The sequence below is a fragment of the Mustelus asterias genome, chromosome 2, assembly GCF_964213995.1.
Source record: "Mustelus asterias chromosome 2, sMusAst1.hap1.1, whole genome shotgun sequence".
In the NCBI taxonomy this organism is placed as follows: Eukaryota; Metazoa; Chordata; class Chondrichthyes; order Carcharhiniformes; family Triakidae; genus Mustelus; species Mustelus asterias.
Genome location: NC_135802.1, coordinates 111,016,113 through 111,032,815, shown reverse-complemented (window position 1 = coordinate 111,032,815; position 16,703 = coordinate 111,016,113). Strand labels below are relative to the sequence as shown.

At 41.1% G+C, this 16,703-nt stretch overlaps 1 protein-coding gene across 1 annotated transcript in view; it reads left to right on the top strand.

Moving 5' to 3' along the window:
* The window catches only part of adcy2b (adenylate cyclase 2b (brain)), a 422,964-nt gene that overhangs the window by 361,561 nt on the left and 44,700 nt on the right, over positions 1–16,703 (top strand). Inside the window, exons 17-19 of the mRNA XM_078228489.1 lie at positions 4,318–4,434; positions 13,146–13,330; positions 14,150–14,234. Of these exons, the coding sequence (XP_078084615.1) occupies positions 4,318–4,434; positions 13,146–13,330; positions 14,150–14,234 (387 nt within the window). The remainder of the gene's footprint in view (positions 1–4,317; positions 4,435–13,145; positions 13,331–14,149; positions 14,235–16,703) is intronic.

The following is a 16,703-nucleotide window of genomic DNA, read 5'->3' as shown; positions in this document are numbered from 1 at the left end:
GGAGGGCTCCCAAGGAGTCATCCAGTGTATCAGGATGGCAGTGACCTACATCACAATGTTCCTGGTTACAGCATGGTTATAGGAGTTTTCTCCATGTGTGGTTAGATGAGGCAAGTTATCAACCAAATGTACAAATGTACATTTGTCCAAAGATGTGCAGGTTAGGTTGATTGGCCATGTTAAATTGTCCCTTAGTGTCAGGAAGATTAGCAGCGTACATACATAGGGTTTGTGGGTAAGTCTGGGTGGGATTGTTGTCGGTGCAGGCTTGATGGGCCAAATGGCTTCCTTCTGCATTGTAGGGATTCTATGATTCTATGAATGTCACTGAGGAAATGCTGTTCCCCGAGCTCACATTGTGCTTCATTGGAAAAATCTGAGAGACCTGATGAAAGATCATTGACCTGAAATGTTAACTCTTATTTTGTCTCCATAGACTTACTGAGTACTTCAAACATTTTCTGATTTTATTGTTAACTTTCTGTATTCCTTGTACAAGTACACCCAAGTCTCTCTGTACACCATCATGGAGAAGTTTCTTGCCTTTTAAAAAATATTTTTGCTTTTCCATGTTTACAACAAAAGTGAAAAACCTCACACTTGCGCACATTATATTCCATCTGCCACCTTGTTGCATACTCACTTACATACTCACAATGCCAAATCAGCATTAGGCTGCACCAATCTGCACACTCTGCATTCCTACAGTGCACACACAGAAATGTCCCTACTATTGCTGATAAACATGGTGATCAATATGGGCCATGCCTGAAGTTATCAGGAGCAGAACACCATCCGCCATGTCTATCTTCTTGAAACCAGAGCTGCTAACAAGCTGAATTTTGTGACTAATGATTCCTATAAGCTCCCACACCAAACCATGCTCCGCTTCCCCCCATCTCATACCTTAAACCAGATCCAGTATACTTTCCTTCCCAGTTGGGCTGGAAACCTACTGATCGAGAAAGTTCTATTGTACGTATTTCAGGAATTAATTCCTCTTTTTTCCTTAACACTACTATTTTCCTGGTCTATGATAGAATAATTGAAGTCATTTTGATCAATACTGTGTAATTCTACAGAATTATTATGAAAGTTTGCTAGAAATATATAATTGCCTGTGCACATTGTACTCCACAGTAGAAAAAAACCTTAATGTGAACTGATAATGCCGTCTTGTCCTTGCTAACACCAAAGTCTCTTACTATGCCACTGAATTGGTGATGAAAATACCTTTGATAAGCAGCAAGTTGAAAGCACAGGGGATACTGACATTTTCAAAGCAGCCTCCAGTATATTTTTGTTCCAATGAGCTGAGCAATTAGTGCTTCTTTGAAGATGAGAACATTATGGTTAAAAGTTTTAACAAAGGTACAATTATTAATGATGCCACAGAAAGAGTACATGATGAGGCACCATCTGAATAAGAGTTAAGTATTTTGACTCTACTCCCTCATTTTAAAAGAGGATACTGAATCAGTTTTCTGTTTGGGAAAATGCATTAAATTCCTTCAGATCTGTTGAGCTTTTCTCCATCAAAATGAAACATCAAACTGAGTTTCTGAGAAAACATTGGGTCAATTTGAATATCTTCAAGTTTATTTATTGGTGCCACAAGTGGGTTTAAGTTTTGCAAATAAGTTACTGTGACAATCTCCTAGTTGCCACACTCCAGCGCCTGTTTGGGTACACGGAGGGAGAATTTAGCATGGCCAATGTACCTAAGTAGCATGTTGTTTGGACTGTGGGAGGAAACCAAAACACCCGGAGGAAACCCACCCAGACATGGGGAGAACGTACAGACTCTGCACTGACAGTGAAATAAGCCAGGCATTGAACCCAGGTTGTGAGGCAGCAGTGCTAACCACTGTGCCACCATGCTGCCCATCTAATCCCAAACCTGGAGGGAAGCTGGTGTAACAGGAACAGCACACACCAATGTCAATGTTAGCAGAATGCAGCTAAGCTTCCAAATTCATTAATATTAACACAATTAACATAATTTGGGTAAGTTGCAGGTATGAGTTATGCTTGTGATTGACAGCACATGCATGAGGGATTGGGAAATCGCATGATATTGCAAGTCTTGAAAGCCTTGGAATTGCAGCTGACAAGTGCCATCCTCTTCCCTGAAGATGTATCACACATAATTGTGATTGGGCAAGAAATAGTCATCCATGTGAATGCCAGGAGCATTGTTCCAAACAATTGGCTACAAGGTGTTTCAAGAAGTTCATTGATTTCATTAGGCATGGAAAGTAGAATATCACAACTCACAAAGACTATCAACACCTGTGAAAAATCCCATGCTGGCCCACTATGTAACAATAAAAAATGACTTGCAATATATAGTGTTTTTGACATAGTAAAACTTCCCAAAGTGCTTTACATGAATATTATAAAATAAATGGCATTTAGCCACATAAAGAAATAGGAGGACACTGATGATTTGGTCAAAAAGGTATGATTTAAGTTGCATCTTAAAGGGGAAGAATAAGCTGCCAAGCACTTGAGATATAGAGAGGAAATTCTACAGTTTAGGTCTAAGCCAGCCAAAGGCATGGTCACCAGTATTAGACCATTTAAAATATGGGATGCTCAGGAGACCAGAATTGGAAGAAGGAGGATGGTGGCTAGAGGAGGTTACAGAGATAGGGAGGGATGCAACAATGAAAACTAGAAGGGGAAAGCTAAAATTGAATCAATGCTGGTTTGGGAACTAATGTAGGTCAGCAATTAATAGGATGATGGTGAACAGGACTTGGTACAAATCAGGATATAGGCAACAGAGTTTTAAATGATCTCAAGTTTATAGAGGCTGGATTATGGGAGGCCAGCCAAGAATGCATTGGATTAGTCAAGTCTAGAACACAGTACTTTTTGATGTACCAGTTACGATCCTATTATCACATACACCAAAGTAGGCAACATATCATGTGGCACCCTCACTCCTACTTGCAAAGGATACTATATGACCCCCTAATTGTTGAATCCCCTACAACTATGACACTATGCTTCTCTTCATTCCCTTACACCAATTGGACATTGTCCTGCTGCATGGTCCACATCTTTCTGTCCTTCCAACAATCTTTATTCTTCTCCTTAAAGCTAGCAAGTACATTGTACCTTTTGAATAGGATCAGGTTTCTGTGAATCCCCATTCTCTAATTTACCTGGGTTCCTTTACTCAGCACACTATCAGTCATACCAACCCGATTGTAAACCTGCATCTCTCTACAAGATGTAACTAAAGTCTGGAGAAGTCTGTCCCTCCCTCCTGTGTTGGGCTCAAAAGAGAATTAGACCATTATTTGAAAAGAAAAAATGTGCAGCGTTAATGAGACGGTGAGAGAATGGAAATAGGTGAGTTGCTCATTCGGAGAGCTGGTGCAGACATGATAGGCCATTGGGTGACAAATATCAAGCTGCACTTGGTTGTTCAGCTTTTAAATCCACCAAATTAGTAACTTCCTCAAAAACCTCAATGAATTTGGTGAAACATAAGGGGAAGTTCATTCAGGTTTTTGCTTCATTTGTGATATAATTACTTTGTTCTTAGAAGTAAACAATTGACGAACCTAAGGGTGATTCCATTTGAAGAAGACTATTTGCATATTCAAATCTGTCACAAAATAAGATATATTTTCATCATCAATAACAACATCAGTATCATAGAAATCATAGAAACCCTACAGTACAGAAAGAGGCCATTCGGCCCATCGAGTCTGCACCGACCACAATCCCACCCAGGCCCTACCCCCACAGTCAAACAGTCAAATTATCAACAAGAAAAGCATAATGGTTTGTACACATTCTGATGATACATTAAAGAGCATCACCACATCGGCTGAAATTTTACTGCTCTGCCTGCCACGGGAATTGGAGCAGGTGAGGGGCAGATCATGGAATGGTCCATTGACCTCGAGTGGGATTTTACGGTTCTGGGACGAGTGAGGCCATAAAATTTCACCCATCAGTTTCAAACTTGATAGAACTGCAACATGATAGATGTGACGTAGAATAAAATGGGTGGAATGCAGGTGGAGGGAAAAAATACAACTATATGATATAAATATGCACACATACAATATCATTTAAAAATCTGAGTTTATCACTTTGACAAAAGGTTTAACTCTATTCACTGAATTTATAATTGAGGGATAATTGATCAAAAACATTCAGCTGTTTCCTGTTCTGCCACAATATAATAGAGGTAGGTTGAAAAAAGATGTTTTACATAGATAGGCTTAAGAAACTGAAAGTGAAAACTTCTGTTTTTATCTAAAGTTGCTGATGTCTTTGTCATTTTTCCTTCAGTTTTTCTTGAAACACTCGCTGCTACCTTCTGCCTCTGTTAACAGCACGAATGCAAGTTTGCAGTATACTAATGGGAAGACTTTGTGGTTTGTGCATAATGATTATTTCTTCCTGCCAGTAAGTACAATTATACTTGACAGCTCTTTGCCTTATGAATTACCTTATATATATGCATGCCAAGTATTTAGCTAAAATGCAGTGATCCATTGAAGCTACTTTGAAGTAGAGCTGGGGTGTTGTGCACGTGGAAACTGATGCTGTGTTTTTGGATGATATTGCACAGGTGCAGCATGTAAATGAGAGATAGGAGGTTTGGGGGACACCAGAGGTCATGTGTCCAAGCAAGAAGAGAAGGCACTGTAAATGATTCTCTGACTACAATTTGATAGATAAGAGTGGAACCATGTGACTGCAGCCTCACCTACCTGCATAATGATGGAGAAGCTTGGTTAAGGACAGGTTAAGGAGAATGAGGAGGGAGCTTTTTTTTAACCATGATCATACTTGGATAGGATATCATTTGTCTTTGATAAAAGCTGCTGCTGTACTGCGACAAGTGCAAAAACCTGATTGCAGAAACTTAAACACGGAGTTCTGGGAAAGATGGACTCATATTATTTCAGTTGACTTTAAGGACTTTAGAAAGGAAAGGGAGGTTAGAGATGGAGTAATAGTTGAAAGTTTAATGGAGGTCAAGGATACCCCAGATAGAACGGAACATCCTGGGGTGAACTGCAGAGATGCTGTAGAGATTTTTAAAAACCTTTCTTTCAGCAATCTTCCAGTGACAAATAGGGATTTCACTTCCAGATTTTGCAAGAGTAATAAAATGGGTGATAACGAGTCAACACACTGCTTTGCATCAATGTCAGTGTTGAATTTTCTGCATTTATTTTAATGAGGTTCACGATTCTCAAGCCCCTGGTACATCAACACCACATGTTAAGTGTGTCTACTTCAGGACATAATGAAAATTTACACTGTTTTCTTCATATGCTGGTTTAAATTCAAAAGCAAATTTTGAGATGTGCAGTATTTAGTTTTGTGGTACTGCAGCTTAAAAGTGACACACTCCCAACACCCCACCCCACCTTACGGCCCCACACTGGGGTGTTTAAGGCTCCAGCCTTACTTTAATTTTCTCTTTGTACTAGCAATTGCCCCTAAAATAAACCTGTTGTTGTTATTTTGAATCTACAGGCCCTATTTTACCATTTTGATTCTAAGTGCTGGGCGGACTTGAAACTGGGAGTGTTTAAGATCTGACCTTTAGACCCGTTCTCAGGTGCCCCCATACACACTCTGCCTGCAAAAATATCAGCGAGTCTGAATCGTGCTGCAGAAGCCTGTGGGCGGGGCTTAACGCGCCCAAAACCCTGCAGCTCCAATCGGCATCTCCAACTGCGCATGCGCAGAAAAAAAATGATAGAATGCGGCTCCCCTGTCACATCCCTCCCAGGCTGGATAATGCCTCCTCCTGGAAACAACAGACATTGCCCCAACCCCACAACATTACTGATCCCCTTATCCCCTCACCCCCACCACCACCCAGACCGATTGTGGGCCCCTCCCACCCTTCCCGCCCCTGATCTCAGGCAGAGTGGCACCAGACCCCCCCCTTCCCCCCACTGATCTCAGGCAGAGTGGCACCAGACCCCCTTTCCCCCCACTGATCTCAGGCAGAGTGGCACCAGACCCCCCTTCCCCCCCCCAGTGATCTCAGGCAGAGTGGCAGCAGACCCCCCTTCCTTCCACTGATCTCAGGCAGTGTAGCAGCAGACCCATCTTCCCCACACTACCCCCCCCCCCCCCCCACCAATCTCCAGCAGAGAGCCGTCGGATGCTAGGCACCTACCTCCTCATTAACTGAGGCATCCGAATCGGACTTCTATGGAGCATATCTGTTTCGCGCCAATTCTGGATGGGCAAACAGCGGTGGTAAAGCAGGAAGTGCTGGTAAAGTTGGGCATGCAGCCCATTAAGTCAATTTAAATGCATGCATGTGCAATTAAATAGCCGTCACGCCCGTTTTGGGCACGGTCCCGATCGCGGCCATTTTTGGGTCTTAATAAAGGGGGAACTGGCATGGAGGCGAGCGCGGATCACACTATTCGCATCACACCCGACTTTACCAAGTTTTCATGCCAGAAAATGGGCACAACATGATGGTAAAACCGGGCCCTACGTGTGCAAACCACATCTTTTTCTTTATGTTTAAAACCCACTTTTCTTGGAACTAATTCTGTATCATTTTCATGTGGTATTGTAGCAAAGGTATAATCATCAGCCAACTCATGTCCAACAAGTAGTTAAAAAGGCAAACATCATTTTGGATGAGTCACTGGATGGGAGACTGGTTTGCGTGATGGACTGGGCTACGTTTACAATCCTTTGTAGTTTCTTGCGGTCTTGGTCAGAACAGGTGCCATACCAAGCTGTGATACATCCAAAAAGGCTACTTTCTATGGTGCATCTGCCTGAAGGCTAGAAGCAGCTGCTCACTGAAACTAAGCTGAAAAAGTGGCATTTAAAAAATCAGATCTCTCAAACTTACAGTTCTGATTTAAAAATAAAACAGTTTTTCAGATCTGGCTACTCACTCTGGACACCATTACAACACATAGCCCACACCGCCCAGTGCCCTCCAGGCCCTGGTGTTTTTCACTATCTACGTGCCTCTCATGGATGCTGGTGAGCAGTTTGTTAGACAAGAGCAGGACCTGATAGTACTTAAAGTTGTACAGTCAGATCTGGCAATAGATTTTTAAACAGTTGTCCACAATATCCTTTCAAATTTTTGATTTAAGAGAGCGAAATTGAGGATGATAACAAGGGAATGGCCAGGGTAACAGAGTAATGGTGTTAGTGGAGACTAGGCCAAGGGGAGCAAGGATTAAATAGTTGGGATTTTTGAAGTGGATTAGGAAGTCCCCCGGTTAGGTTGATTGGCCATGCTAAAATTGCCCCTTAGTGTCCTGAGATGCGTAGGTTAGAGGGATTAGCGGGTAAATATGTAGGGATATGGGGGTAGGGCCTGGGTGGGATTGTGGTCGGTGCAGACTCGATGGGCCAAATGGCCTCTTTCTGCACTGTAGGGATTCTATGATTCTACCTGCTAGAAGCTGACACTGAAATACAGTAACAAAAGATCAATTACTTATTAATAAACAAATAATTAGCGTGAATCACAAGAGAATTTAAAATATGCAAATGGTAAGCTTTTTCTCTACACTTTCCTTCACATAGATATACATACTTAACCAATTTCATCATCTCATCCCTCCATCTCATGCCATCTCACCCTTGCTTTGCTAGGGCTTTATGTCCTTCCCATGCCATTCCATTCTTCCTATGCCAGCCCCTACTGATAGCACCATCCTACAAAACTAAAAATAAAAAAGATAATTTCATTAAAAGTGACCATTAAACTATAATATATTTGTGAGAAAGTGCAACTGGTTCGCTAATGTTATTTAGGGAAGAAAATTTGCAGTCCTTACCTAGTCCAGCTTGTGTGTGACTTCAGTAAAACAACGAGGTTGACCCTCTGAAATTATCTTGCAAGCCACTCAGTTGTGTCAAGCCACTACAAAGTATAACTGTAGTGGTACACAAAGAACATGCATTAACATCTTCTCTAGGCAACTAGGAATGAGTTGTAAATGCTGGCTTTAGCAGCAATCCCCACATCCTTACCATTAAAATGAAAGTCATTTGTTCACTCACCAGTTTATTTTTTAGTTTTTTTAAACTATGATTCTTTGCAGGTCAGATATTTAAAACTAAAAGGGTACTTTCCATCTTCACTGCTTGTGTGGAAATGTTTGCCCAAGCCTTATTAGAATCTGTTCGCTTTTTGTTTTCCTTGATTTCAATAAAATGAAAATTGAATGAGTTAAAAATCCACGTCATTGTTTTAGCCCTTAAATGGTGAACATGAAAATTACCCCGAACGATTACCTCACCCCAGTTGACTTGTATGCACTTGATTTCACACCTCATGTTAAATGGGAATAATTGTCTAAGTGCCCTAGCAAATTGAAAGCATCTTAGTTCAATATTAGAGGTTTGCAGTCTCCTTAACTTATTATTAGAGCTGCCAATTCCAATAAAACGACGCATAGTGTTTTGAAAGATAAACTAGAGATGAAACCAATGAAAGGAAGTTAGCAACTACAGGAGAGAACAGTTGCAAAAATGGGAAGGATGGATTAATTCATTCATACTTTTTGCTCCATTAGTTTATTTATTCAATGGTATACATACTGCCCCATTAATTAAGCACTAGCGCCCATGACTCCATTAACGGATATTTGATTTGTCATTGTGCTCACTGCTCCATGAATTTAGTCTGGCATGTTGTCAATTTTCTATTAATGCATCAATATAATGCTGTATCTCCACCTCTTTAACTTGTTCATAAATTAATATTCACTTCCGCAATTAAATCATTGATTAGCACTGTTCCATTAATTTAAATATTTGTGATGCACTAGTTCACTGCTGCCTGCTGCTGCATGGATTTTTTGATTTGTTGGTGTCCCAATTATTCATTTGTTCCTGTACTTGTTCCTTCTTCCTTCATACTTTCATTGATCTGTTGGTGTGCATTCTGCCACATTAATTCGTTATTTCATTTCTGCATCTGCTCCATTACTTTGTTGATTTGTTACTCTAATTGTGTTGCATAAATTCACTGGTGCCCAATTATGCATTAATTAATTTGCTCATCCCTGTTGTTTAATTGATTTTTGGTATACTCACTGTTTATAAATGTATTGATAGCTAATGCTTCATTTGTGGCCTGGCAAAATTAAAGTCAATGGGAAGTTGTGAGAAAATTCCCCACTGTTTATACCTAGCACAAAGGAAGATGCTTGTGGCTGTTGGAGGTCAAACACCAGGACATCGCTGCAAGAAGTTCCTAAGGGTAGCGTCCTAGGCTCGACCACCTTTAGTTGCTTCATCAATGACCTTCCCTCCAACATAGGGTGGGATTTTACGATCTCGCTCGACCCAAAAGCTGAAAATCCTTCCCGAGGTCAACAGATCTTCCCATTGTCTGTCCCTCACCCGCTCCGATTCCCGTGGCAGGCAGGGCGGTAGAATTCCAGTGATAAAGTCAGAAGTGGTGATGTTGGCTAATGATTTTACAGTGTTCAACACCATTCATAATCTCTTAGATACTGAAGCAGACCATGTTCATAAACAGCAAGACCCAGAGAACATTCAGGCTTGGACTGATAAGTAGCATAAGAACATAAGAAATAGGAGCAGGAGTAGGCCATCTAGCCCCTCGAGCCTGCCCCGCCATTCAATAAGATCATGGCTGATCTGACGTGGATCAGTACCACTTACCCGCCTGATCCCCATAACCCTTAATTCCCTTACCGATCAGGAATCCATCCATCCGCGCTTTAAACATATTCAGCGAGGTAGCCTCCACCACCTCAGTGGGCAGAGAATTCCAGAGATTCACCACCCTCTGGGAGAAGAAGTTCCTCCTCAACTCTGTCTTAAACCGACCCCCCTTTATTTTGAGGCTGTGTCCTCTAGTTTTAACTTCCTTACTAAGTGGAAAGAATCTCTCCGCCTCCACCCTATCCAGCCCCCGCATTATCTTATAAGTCTCCATAAGATCCCCCCTCATCCTTCTAAACTCCAACGAGTACAAACCCAATCTCCTCAGCCTCTCCTCATAATCCAAACCCCTCATCTCCGGTATCAACCTGGTGAACCTTCTCTGCACTCCCTCCAATGCCAATATATCCTTCCTCATATAAGGGGACCAATACTGCACACAGTATTCCAGCTGCGGCCTCACCAATGCCCTGTACAGGTGCATCAAGACATCCCTGCTTTTATATTCTATCCCCTTCGCAATATAGGCCAACATCCCATTTGCCTTCTTGATTACCTGTTGTACCTGCAGACTGGGCTTTTGCGTCTCATGCACAAGGACCCCCAGGTCCCTTTGCACGGTAGCATGTTTTAATTTGTTTCCATTGAGATAGTAATCCCATTTGTTATTATTTCCTCCAAAGTGTATAACCTCGCATTTCTCAACGTTATACTCCATTTGCCATATCCTCGCCCACTCACTCAGCCTGTCCAAATCTCTCTGCAGATCTTCTCCGTCCTCCACACGATTCACTTTTCCACTTATCTTTGTGTCGTCTGCAAACTTCGTTACCCTACACTCCGTCCCCTCCTCCAGATCATCTATATAAATGGTAAATAGTTGCGGCCCGAGTACCGATCCCTGCGGCACGCCACTAGTTACCTTCCTCCAAACGGAAAAACACCCATTTATTCCGACTCTTTGCTTCCTGTCGGATAGCCAGTCCCCAATCCACTTTAACACACTACCCTTTAGCATGTAACATTCACACCACACAAATTCTGTGCATTGGCCATCTACAACAAGAAAGAATGTAACAATCTCCCTTTCATATTCAATGAAACTATCTCTGAATCGCACCAACCTCAGGTTTACCATTGACCAGAAACTGAATAGGACCAGCCATATAACTACTGTGACTACAAGGGCAGGCCAGGATTGGGAATTTTTAGGTGAGTAACTCACCTTCAAACATCCCAAAGTCTGAGCACCATCTACAAGGCACAAGTCAGGAGCATGAGAGAACATTCTCCATTTTCTTGACTAAGTATGGCTCCAGCAACACTCAAGAAGCAAGATAGCATCCTGAACAAAGCAGTCTGCTTGATCATCACTCCTTCCACCAACTTAAACATTCCCTTCTTGCCATTGATGCACAGTAGCAGCAGTGTATAACTTCAGGAAAGTAACTCAGCAAAGTTCTTTTGAGAGCACCTTCCAAACCTACAACCTCTATCACCTAAAAGAAGGGTAGCAGATAGAGGAGAACACCAGCACCTGCAAGTTCCCCTCCAAACCACACGCCATCTTGACTTGCCATTTCTTCAGCATTATTGTATCAAAATCCTGGAACTCCTTTTCTGACAGCACCATAAGTGTACGTACACCAGATGGATGCAGAGGTACAAGAAGGTGATTCACCACCATCTTCTCAAGGGCAGTTATGGATGAGCAACAAATTTTGGCCTTGCTAGCAATTCCCAAATCCAATGAAAGGTTTTTAAAAATCATTAAATTAATGTATTAATTGTTTTATGTACTGCTACTTCATTCAATTTTGTGATGAGTGAATACATTTAATAGGCAATATTGTTCTGGACTTAGAATTATTTTGATAAGGTGTTGATTTGAAGTTTTCTGAACAAAAGCAGAGGTGGCAATTCGATTAGAATTGCACCTTTAATGAAATGCTTCAAGACTAATTGAACCAAAGGATACCTACCACAATTTAAGAGTTGTATCATCCACCATGGCTGGCAGATCATGTTTCATATTTATTTTATCATCTTGATAGTAGTTATTAATTTACTAATGTAAGTTAGAAGCATTTCTGGCAAAAAATGGAATGTAGAACTTCTAATCAAGAAAAGAAGAACCAGCTCAACACATAGAAAGATGTAGACATATACTTATTTTCTGTCTTCAGTGGAACATCTCTTACATATGCTCTGGTTATCTTCCTTCTTGAAGATCCATCAGATTATTCCTAGCACAAAGCATATGCACAATACCACACAAACAGCAAAGCATTTACAGCACAAGTAAGACACATTTATATATTTAAAAAAGCATCTTAAAGGACACATTTTATAATTATTTGAATTGGAAGATAATAACTTAAGGCAAAATGTAAAATCTTCACATGTTCCTAAAAAATGTAAACTTGTCTGTTGCACATTCCATAACATTACATGAATGTTTGTTCAATTTTGCTCAATTATCTTGTGAAATCAGGGATAAGCGTTCCCCAGGGACATAAATATTCTGGGGAGAGACCACGATAAAGAGAATTTATCAAAATTCATGATACAGGCAAATGAGGCCAAATCTATTTTTCATCACATGCAGATTTTTAAAAATGGTCATCTGCCAGTTGGATTTTTGATCAGGCGGGAGGTGCAGGCTGAAATAGAAGTCAGAACAGGTGACCCTGGAACAGGTGTAGAGGTTTGCCAGGTGCAGAGATGGGCTGGGCGCAAGGCCTGCTCTGTGCTTTGGCACTATGTTTAAATAAATAAAAAATAAAACAAAAACCCTTGCACCAGACCTCACCCTTGACCCCTCCCACCCAATCCTTATGTCTCGTCCATGCCAATATATGCCAACTCATGTCCCCACCCACGCATCATGGCCTCTCACAATAATTAATTCACTCAAACATAATGTCCTTATTCTGTTGTTTAAATACCACCATCAAATCTAAAGAAAAAAGGAAGATTTCCACTTATGTACTGCCTTTCGTGACTGCTGGACACTTCAAAATGTTTCACAGTCAATGAAGTACTTTTCTCCATGGATTGTAGTCAATGTTGTTGTGTAGGATATCTGCTCAAAACCTATGCTTTTCTGGAGTAAAATGGCCCATTCTGTCGAGGCAAGTCACAATTAAGAACTCTTAAACTGAATCTTTTTCACGGGCTCTATTACCCACCATGAGAGTGGATCATAACTTGGGACAGTATTCTAAGTGAGTTCTAACTCAGGTTTTGTAAAAACACATTCTTCTTTTTTATTTTATGTTGTTTTATATTAGATTGTGTTAGCAATCCATCCAAATATTATTAGACCAGTCTAAATCTTTTAGAGACGTCTCCCTTGAAGAGGGCTTTTACTATATCAGAAGCAAACAGTATGATTGCCAACTTTTTTTTAAGGGAAACTATTTTAAATAGAGTTAATTATCAATGTGTTATCTTTTCTACCGCAGTATTTTCTGTACAGCTGTATTTTGGGATTGATGTCGTGTTCTGTGTTCCTGCGGGTAAACTACGAACTGAAGATGGTGATGATGCTGATTGCTGTGGTGGTCTACAATGTAATTCTTCTGCAAACCCATTCTTCACTCTTTGATGAGTATAGCAAAATGCTGTACACAACTGTAAAGATGGAAAGGTACATACTCTGCAAGTTGTTCACTGAGTTTTACAAGTCTTTGCTGAGTTTTTCCTGTTGATTATCCAATATATGAATCATTCAACCATAGAAGTTTACTGTAAAGAAGGAGGCCATTTAGTCTATCATTTAACTGCCAGCACTTTGCAAGGGAAATCCAAAGCTAATTTCACTATCTTGGTTTCTCCCCACAATTCTGTACATTTCTGTGCTTCAAATATTTATCCACTTTTCTATTAAAGGTTTTACCTCAATTCTGCCTTATGACAAGACACTGCATGTTTTTATAACCATCTATTTATAGAATTCCCTCATAACCTTTCATCTCACTGATAGTGATTGTTTTTAAATTCTGCTTGCCATTCAATCTTCAACCAGCATAAATGTTCTTTTTCTATCCACTTAGTCAAAACTTTAAAAATATGGATTAAATCATCTTTTAGTTTTGCCAATTCCAGCAAGGAATTAAACCTCATGCCATTATTTTATTTCAGGAACCATACTATTATGCATATTATTTACATTATTTCATGGAGAGAAAAGGTTGATTTTTTATGTGTTAAAGAACTGCTTATTTTGGAATTGGGTGGGATTTTCTTGTCGGAAACAACTTTCGACCATTTTTTGGAAGGTCCCACCTACATTTCATAAAGGAAGTCTGTATTTATGTATATTATATTTCTCATAACTTGAATAAATATTGCTTGAAGATTGATTGATCATTGCCATTTGTAACGCTTATACATTGATCTGATGCCAGAATTTTATTCTATTAGTGACTTAATGTATTGAGATTCATATTTTCTACTCCTTTGTTAGACCTGGTGTGCTAAAGGACCTGAAGACAATGGGCGTAATTTCTCTTTTTATTTTCTTCATCACACTTCTTGTTCTGGCTAGACAGGTGAGGAAAACATTCTCTAAACATTTGATTATTTTAACAATAAAAGCAAACTAGACAGAAAGGGCTAAACAGCAGAGATGTGTAGAATTAAGATTAAAGACTATTAACTTAGAACTATAGTAACAAATGAGTTTAATGACATGGACTCCTTTGACTTTGTTGACATTCAAGTAATTAATACAGGGAACAGTATTTTCCCAAGCAGCTTACCACTCTTTGATGACCTCTTTAACAGTACCCAAGTTGCAACTCTTTTACTTTAGCCACATTGTGTATATTATCATATAAGTTGGTCTTCATCATTTCTTGCTATCAGGGACATATTGAAGAGACTGTCCTGGGGCTGAGGCAGTGCTATTGGGGACATATTGAAGAGACTGTCCTGGGGCTGAGACAATGCTATCAGAGACATATTGAAGAGACTTCCCTGGGGTTGTATGGGCCATGTTAGAGGGCTCTGCATGGCACACATGTCTTGGTCCCAGTCTTCAGCAGGGGAAGGCTGCTCTGGGCAGTGACAGGCAATCACATTATGGTGTGTACAGCTTGGTCATTCACCTAAGGTATTTGGTCCTGAGTTTTTTAATCATGGTATTGTGAGGCATAGTAACATTTTGAGGAGGCAGCATGATCCTATACCTAGGTAGATGAGAAGTCATGGGGGAGAATTGGATGGTCTCTTGGGGGAGTCCTGGAAAGTAAGAGTGTATGGGACCTGGAGAAGGGGAGGGGTCAGGGCAAGAATGGTATGGAGACATCAATACTAAAAGGTTTAGGGGGAGAACAGGAATATTCAAATGAACAATGATGGGGTCTGGGGTAATGGGGGAGACTGAACCATGACAGGAGCAATGGGAGTGAGTTTAAATGGTAAGTATGGAAGAGAATGAAAGGAACTTGTTGGTGATAGAGGTGGTTGGAAGCTAGTCTCATGTACCAAAGGCAGCAGACTTTTTGCAATCACCTACGAATGATGCCATTTTAAATAAAAGCTGCAAAACTTGATTGGGATGGGGTTTCTGGCCATGTGGGAGCAATTCAGCACAGTAACTTCTGGCTGATTGAAGGGACACCCTATAAATCTCCTGTTCAAACCATGGGGAGCATGGCGCAGCTGAGTGCTGTATCAAGGGTCTAATGCATAATGAATAAGCTTGGCTCCTTGACCAATGTTTTACTTGAGAATCCATTAAGTTGAAGCTGTGATGTATATGATCTTAATTGGCATCTGATCCTTAGAGAAGCATGTGAGAATAGATGTAAGGTCATACAATCAAGGGTCATGGCTGCTGTGCCAGTGGGCGGCACACTGCTGTTTTTACCTGAGCCAACACATTAAAAAAAAAGAACATTCCACCCCCAACATCCTATAACTCACAGTCAGGAGTCTGGTGGTTGGGAGGAGGTGCAGTGCCTTATTCTGTCAACTTGGATCTTGTTTAATTAAGATCAAGATGGGATGCAATGTCTTGTCACCTTGGATATGGTTTGTCCCTCATGTGGGGACCATGATTGTACATAATTTGAATTGGCTTTTAGAATTGATTAGAATTAAAGTGCCAAAAGATATCACAAAAGACCACTGGGAATACAGAAGTTTGTAGGGTCCTTGATGTTTCTGCACCTCCCTGCAAAGGTGGAGGCAGCCTGCTGACTGCTACATCCTGTTGGCTGAGATGACATTAGCAGGTGTACTCTGGTAGCTCAAGACCTGGAGGATCCCGACCTTGAAAAGTCTTCCTCTGAGGCAGGTGCACCTTCTTCAGCCTGATCTGCTAGCGTTGATGGGGGTCACAGACAGAGGGGATTTAAACCAACAGGATGCCCTTGGAATGTCCTGATTGGATGCCTTTGAGATGTCTGGCTGGTGCTCCTCCTCCAGTTAGGTATCCAAGGGCATCTAACTATAACACCCTGACTCTTTGAGGAGAAGGGCACCTGGAGGAAGGTGCCCCATCCCACTCTCACCTAACCACTACTGGAATGCACCTATGGTGTGAGTGTTTGTATGCACGTCTGAGTGCAAATCCAGCAGAAACTGCTGGACCTAGATCTTCAAGGCAGCCACCATCCTTTGCATAGGATCGTCAGTACATTTGCCATGACATCAGATAGAACATAGATAGACTCATTCATCTAGTCTGGGATGACCTCTGACAACTTTACCTGATGTGCCTCTGCCTGTCTCTGTACCTCTAGCATTTTTCTTAGGACCAATTGCAGAGGCTCACCATTGGACTTTTACTCAGCAGTGGCCTGGTCTCTAGCAGCCCTCTGAGTGTTAGAGACTTCAGCTGTCATTTCTTCCATCTGCTATAGACATATGTGCTGAGGTGATCACCAGATTATGAACCAAGATTACTGTAGAACTAGATGGGTGTATCTGCTCTGGTAGTGGGTGAACGCAATGATGTATGTTCATCAGATGGGTGTTCAGCATCCTCACTTGAGCTGATCTGGGATTGGGGC